The sequence below is a fragment of the Aotus nancymaae genome, unplaced genomic scaffold, assembly GCF_030222135.1.
Source record: "Aotus nancymaae isolate 86718 unplaced genomic scaffold, 86718_ANA_hifiasm-v0.15.2.pri h1tg000069l, whole genome shotgun sequence".
NCBI classification, from domain to species: domain Eukaryota; kingdom Metazoa; phylum Chordata; class Mammalia; order Primates; family Aotidae; genus Aotus; species Aotus nancymaae.
In genome coordinates this window covers 2,553,440-2,559,534 of record NW_026988484.1, presented here as the reverse complement: position 1 = coordinate 2,559,534, position 6,095 = coordinate 2,553,440, and the positions used below count along the sequence as shown (strand labels likewise).

At 60.2% G+C, this 6,095-nt stretch overlaps 1 protein-coding gene across 7 annotated transcripts; it reads right to left on the bottom strand.

Moving 5' to 3' along the window:
• Positions 1 to 552: 552 nt before the first annotated feature.
• On the bottom strand, positions 553 to 5,566 carry LOC105731438 (zinc finger protein 324A). Of its 7 annotated transcripts, none has more exons than XM_012473180.3 (5): positions 4,519 to 5,011; positions 4,034 to 4,271; positions 3,415 to 3,541; positions 2,873 to 2,989; positions 553 to 1,990 (listed from the first exon to the last, which is right to left on the bottom strand). In XM_012473180.3, exons 2-5 carry the CDS (start codon positions 4,058 to 4,060, stop codon positions 561 to 563), a joined length of 1,701 nt encoding a protein of 566 aa, XP_012328603.1. In that variant the 5' UTR covers positions 4,061 to 4,271; positions 4,519 to 5,011; the 3' UTR covers positions 553 to 560. The 7 variants fall into 7 exon arrangements, with proteins under 7 accessions (XP_012328603.1, XP_012328604.1, XP_012328605.1 ...); XM_012473181.3 differs by having other exon boundaries at positions 4,034 to 4,103; XM_012473182.3 differs by having other exon boundaries at positions 4,034 to 4,103; positions 4,689 to 5,011.
• Between the last annotated feature and the right edge of the window lie 529 nt (positions 5,567 to 6,095).

Sequence of the window (6,095 nt, the reverse complement as noted above, 5' to 3'; positions counted from 1 at the left end):
AGTATCTGAAAACATGATGTTCGGTAGACCCAACCCTTTTCTTTTTCCCAGAGGTGGTGGCTGACACTCTGAGCCCACCTGATCCCATCACTTGTGGTCTCCTGTCTGCTAGGCTGGCCCCTAGGAAGCCTTGGATGAACAGAGGCAGTGGTAATGGGTGGGGGCGGGGGGAGGAGAATGCCCTCAGCATCTATCCAGCAGCTAGTTTGTGTGCAGATGTTTCTCTGGGTCACACAACCTATGTCCACATGCCCCTCACCTTAGCATCCACTGTCATAACACATGAAACAGTACCACATGGCAGCGCTGTGACTGTCAGCCTCCTACTGGCTCTGAATAGTCCCAGCCCCACTAGAGTTTCAGCCACCATGTCCTCCCGCTGATGTTTCTACAGTGCTACTTCTTCGGGGATGCAGATACTGGCAAATCCTGTCCCCACGTGCAAATAAAATCACAGCCAAAGGGGCTCCCTTGTCCCTGACTAGCAAGTACGAGGCTTTTTCTCTGCTGTGGATCTGCAGAGGACATATGCCCTTTGGCCAGGGCTGCAACCTGTGACCTCAGACCTCTGCTGGCTCCGAGACTGCGGCTGGGCCCAAGGCAGGAGTGGGCTCCCTTTCCTTCACTGGCGCACCTTCTGATGATGCCCCAGAAACAGACCTGGCCTGGGGCTGCAGGCTGGCCCTGGATCGCCGGACGGTCTTCTCACCAGTGTGTATCCTCTGGTGGTGGAAGAGGGCCGGGCGCTCACGGAAGGCGCGACCACACTGCGTGCACACGAAGGGCTTCTCGCCCGTGTGAATGCGGCGGTGGCTCAGCAGCACAGCGCCCTTGGCGAAAGCCTTGCCACAGTCCCCGCAACGGAAGGGCCGCTCGCCCGTGTGCAGGAGCTGGTGCTGGGTCAGGTTGGAGCTGTGGCTAAAGGCACGGCCGCACTGTGCGCAGGCGAAGGGCTTCTCGCCCGTGTGCACACGCTGGTGCTTAAACAGCGAGGAGCCCTGGCTGAAGGCGGCACCGCAGAGCGCGCACACAAAAGGCTTCTCGCCCGTATGCGTGCGCTCGTGCTGGATCAGGTGCGAGTTGCGGCAGAAGCGGCGCCCACACTGCGCACAGGCATAGGGACGCCCGCCCGCGTGTATCTTGCGGTGCTGGCTGAGGTTGGAGCCGTGGCTGAAGGCCTTGCCGCACTCGGAGCAGCGGAAGGACTTCTCAGCCGTGTGGATGCGCTGGTGCCGCACCAGTGAGGAGCTGTGCCTGAAGGCCTTGCCACACGCGGGGCACGCGTAGGGCGTCTCGCCGCTGTGGATGCGCTGGTGCTGCGTCAGGTGCGACGTCTGGCTGAAGGCCTTGCCGCACTGGGAGCACTCGTAGGGCCGCTCCCCGGTGTGGGTGCGTAGGTGCTTGAGGAGGTCGGAGCTCTTCACGAACACTTTGCTGCACGCCCTGCATTCGAAGGACTTTTCCCCAGCGTGGAGAGCCTCGCCCAGCTCATCCCAGGTCGAGGGCTCCTGGCCACCGAGGAGTCTCTGAGGCTCCTGCCAAGCCGCACCCATTCCGTGATCCCTTCCACCACTGGCGGCCTCCAGGTCCGGGGTGTTCCCGAAGGCTCTCCCAGGGGCCTCCTGTGCACATGGCTTCTGACGTTCAGGCGTCCTGGGCTGCCTCCCAGGCACCGGGTGCTCTGTGAGGGTCTCTTCCCTAAGCTGGCCAACCTCAGGAGGCCTGAGCGGGGAGGTCAGTCGCAGGCTGATGCTGGCTTGCCCACTGCCCGAGCCTAGCAGGAGCCTCTCCCAGTAGATCACCGACACCCCTGTGGGTTTTCTCTCCCGAGATGGGGAGGCACCTGGTTGTTGCTGCAGGCCTTCTGTACTGTGGCAGGTGCCCGCAACAGGGAAGACACTAGTAGTCATTACGGGTAGGGTATCTGGAAAAGCCCGTTGCCATGCTGCTTCTCCAGAAACATCTCCATCTTCTGCCAAACTCCAGGAACCTGAAGGTAGAGAAACGGTGGTTGCCTGGGGCAACCTGGTTAGGAGAGGACCAGGGTAGGCTGAGTGGACAAGCAAGAGGGAACGTGGGGGCTGGCACAAAAGCTTAGGGGCAAAGTAGAGGTGAGGCCAGCCCTGGGTCTTTGGGGGAAGCATCTGCCCTGACGGATGTGGCACTGACTGCAGAGGGAACTCCCATGATCAAGGCGACAGCCCCCAGACACCCAGGATGCGGGGCTGAGGAAAACTGAGCAGCTGCTGTGTGCCACCCAGGTCTCCATACTGGCTGTTCCACCCACTCCCTTTCCATAGCTCACCCCCTTCTTCCCCGGTGCCCCCCTCTCGGGCACCGACTCCCCAGCCTGCTCTTGCAATGACCTCCATCCAGTGCTCTAGACTGTACTCCTGAATCCTGCTTACCGACAGCCTCTCCCACCACACCACAAGCCCCACAAAAGCAGGACCAGGATTAGCCTGGTTGAGGTTTTGTCTACATTGCCTGGAATGGGCCTGGCCACTGTGAGCACTCGGGAAACGTTTGCTGAACACAAAGATGAATGATGGGTTAAAGAAATGGCCCATTAATCGTGGCAGTGACTAGGCCGTGGGGGGTTTGAAGCCACACAGCCCCGCTGATGGCAGGACTCTGAGCTGGTCTCACCATAGCCTGAGGGCCCTTCTGTGCCAACCCAGCTTCTGTGCCCTTGGAGCTCCCCCTTCAGGGGCAGCTAAGGCTGCAGCCTCCAGGAGAGGCTGATGATGGAAGAGAAGCGAATCGGGTGGGAGGTAGGTGAGGAGGGTGCTTCTTGGGAGTATGGGAAGCAGGGACAGAGGCATGGCCACAGGTTGGTCCCAAGTTCACCCCACCCTCAGCTCCCACTCACCAGGGTTGCACCTCCTGTGGGTGTTCCTGGACATGGTCATGTCCGTTCCACTAGGAACCCAGGGCTCCTCGCCATGCTCAAGTTGGATGACCACACGAGGTCGAGAGGTGGAGAGTCCTGTGAGGAGGTGGTATAGGTTAGAGTCTAGCCCCAGATCAAGACAACCCACCTCCCAACAGAGGGCAAGAGTCAGGGCTTCATGGAAATAGAAAACGTCATCTGTGCAACCAGGAGAATCTAAAGATGGCACAGGGCAAGGGTCTCACAGGAATAGCTCATTCATCGCCAGGGCAGCAACTGTGCCCAGAGCACCAAAGGAAGGGGACTGAGCCCAAGCACGGAGAGGCCACAGCTGGACAGGGCCACAGGGAGCAGTTGAGCCAACCAGACTGCATGTCTACAGGACCAGCCCCCTATTATTCCACGTGGCCCCTGGCTGCAAGGTATGGGCCTGCTCATCAGCCACCAGGGAGGTGAGGGGGCAGTCCTGGCCAGTCAGCTTGTCATCTATAGCCCATTTCATGGAGTATCCAGGGCCTTACCCAGTGAGGCCACAAGTGCAAAGTTGTCTAGCATCACGCGGCGGTACAGGGCCCTCTGGGCTGTGTCCAGGAGCCCCCACTCCTCCTGGGAGAAGTACACAGCCACATCCTCGAAGGCCATCTGGTCCTAAAAGAGCAGGGAGGGGGAGATAGGCATGGTCTAAAACTGGGTTATCCAAGCTTTTGGCTTCCCGGGGCCACACTGAAATAATTGTCTTGGGCAACACATAAAATACACTAATACTATTAATAGCTGATGACCTAAACAAAAAAAAATTGCAAAAATATCTCATGTTTTAAGAAAGTTTAAGAATTTGTTCTGGGCCACATTCAAAGCCATCCTGGGAAGGGGGTTGGACAAGCTTGGCTTAAGGTATGATTGTGAGCCAGGATCAAGCTCCCCATCTCAACAGCCACCTCCCATGATGTCCCTCAGACACGCACCCTCCTTCCCTGGGTTCTGCCCCCGCTATCTTCAGATGGCACTCCCTCACATGTCTGGGACCCCTCCCCTCTTCCCTTCCTGTCCACACCACAGATGCCTTCTTGGCCTCCCCACTGGCCACTCCATACACAAGCAGTCTAGCGCAAGCCCTGGCTGGGCCCTCAGTTGCCTCACCAAGAGCAGCCGCAGGTGTCCACTCATGACTCAGTATGACCGCTCATGACCGTCCTCAGATGTGCCCTTTCTGTTCTTGTAACAATAAACTGTGTAAGTCCCAGCTGGGGCTTCCCAGGAATATCCATCACTGGTACCCTCCCCTACTGAGCCTGCTTGCCTGACATTTCCAGGCTGCTCATGCAGCCTGAGAGACTGGATGATTCTTACCAGTAGCACAGGGGAGCATCCCAAGAACCTGTGAACACAGAGGAACTCAATCCCTTCTTCCTTCCACAGGATGCCCCCTCTATTTCTTTCCCTCTCCGTTGCCACCCTCCCCTCCTCCCCTTCCCGATAGCCCCAGGCATCCCAGCTGGTCTTCTTTACCCTCAAGCTGTAACTGCCCACACCTGGCTGAGTCTCTACCCACTCCTCAGTTCAATTCATAGGCCCTGTCCACAGCCTAGGACACCAACAACGTCAGATCCAGTGACATGACCAACCTGGGACATCCCAGACTCCTGATCTTTCGCCTGGAGGAAACCTGCTTTCCCATTAATCCTCCTTTCTGTTTACAGCAGCTCCCTTCTTCCAGGCGCTCAGACTGAACAACATGGGGTAGTTCTTCAGCCACCCCACACGTGATGCATCCGCAGATGCACCTGGAATTCACCTGATGTCACCTCTACAGCTGCCCAGACAGGTTCTTCCATTCATGCCGACACCCCTGCATGTCCGTTTTCCACGCGGCAAACGGTGGAACCATTTTAAAACCCCAACTCAGAGGATGTCCTGATTCTGTTCAAAACCTTCCATGTCTCCCGACGCCCTCGAGATGAAGCCCACCTCCTCGCCGGCTGCTGCAGCCACACACGTCCCCTCTCCCCGAGTCCCAGAAGCGCCTGGGCTCCGGCTCCCCGCCCAGGTTTTGCACACTCGGGACTCTGCCCTCCGAGCTTCCTTCAGGACCTCAGCCGCTTGGCTGCCGGAAGTCGGGAGCCCACCAGTGCCGTGGACACCGGGGTAAGCACCCAGGGCAGGGAGAAGAAATACGACGAGGCGAGGTCCAGAAAGGGGCCTCCCTCCGTGGGGGCGCGGTCTGTGGGAGCAGGGGCTCCCCCGCCTCCCCGGCGCGGGCTTGTCAGGGCCGCCGCCGCAGCGGAACCCGCAGCCGGGAGGGAAGAAAAGCGTGGACCGCCCGGCACCGCCATCCCCACGCGCAGCATCCCCGGCCCACCCCGCGCCTCGGCCTCCCCGGCCGTCACGGAAGCGGAACGCTCAGCGCGCAGCCTCCTGGGCTGCCGTACGGCGGGAGGGCGCACTGCTCCCGCTGCGGCCGACAGTCCCCGGAACGCCCACGACGCGCTGAGAAACAGAGGTTCAGGGGGCGCGGCCGGCGCCCTTGGTCACGACGCGTGAGCAGGGCGAGCCCGCGGCGGGCCCTCAGCCAGTACCTTCCTCGCCGCCCGCCTCGGGCCCCGGGAACCTCCTGGAAACCGACCCCAACCAGCGGGCCCCAACCCAGACCACCGGTGTGACCTGACGCGAGCGGCGAACTGACAGCCCCAGCGCCGGAAGTCCAGCCCTCCGGTTCTCATTGGTCCAATGCGCGCCGCGGATGCTTGCGCGCAGCCTTCGGGGTCACGTGGCTCCCGCCAGTTTCTCGCCGTAGAGGCGGGGCCCGTACCGGTCTCCATGGCAACGGCCAAGCGCCGCTGCGCGGGGCGCTGGGAAATGGAGTTGCGTGGCTGCCCCGGGCTTTCAAGGTCTTGGTGGCGCTGGTGGACTCGCCTGGTGGGTAGTCCTGCCTCCGGGTTACGGGTTCCTGGCACCCACCCAAGCAGCCCCGAGACTAAACCCTGCAGGTACGGAAGCAGAAACTGCCAAGGCTCCAGAAGGCAACACCAGCAGGGAGCACGGGGGAGAAAACGCACCGGGTAGGGCAGGTGGAGGTGGAGGAGTCGTTGCCTGGAGCTCCGGGTTCCCTTCCCAGCTGTCTCTCACTAACCGTGCGTACTGGGCACGGGTTTGACCTCTTGCTGTGTCAGTGTCCCGTAAATGTTTAAGGTGTTTTTTTGTT

What these genes read in the sequence shown, in the direction of transcription:
- LOC105731438 (XM_012473179.3), bottom strand. Translation starts at nt 4,060, where the DNA reads ATGAGTGGACACCTGCGGCTGCTCTTG. An exon ending in GACACCTGCGGCTGCTCTTG is followed by an intron (nt 3,542 to 4,033) that starts GTGAGGCAACTG and finishes CTGCTCTTTTAG; the next exon opens with GACCAGATGGCCTTCGAGGA. An exon ending in CCACAGGAGGTGCAACCCTG is followed by an intron (nt 1,991 to 2,872) that starts GTGAGTGGGAGC and finishes CTCTACCTTCAG; the next exon opens with GTTCCTGGAGTTTGGCAGAA.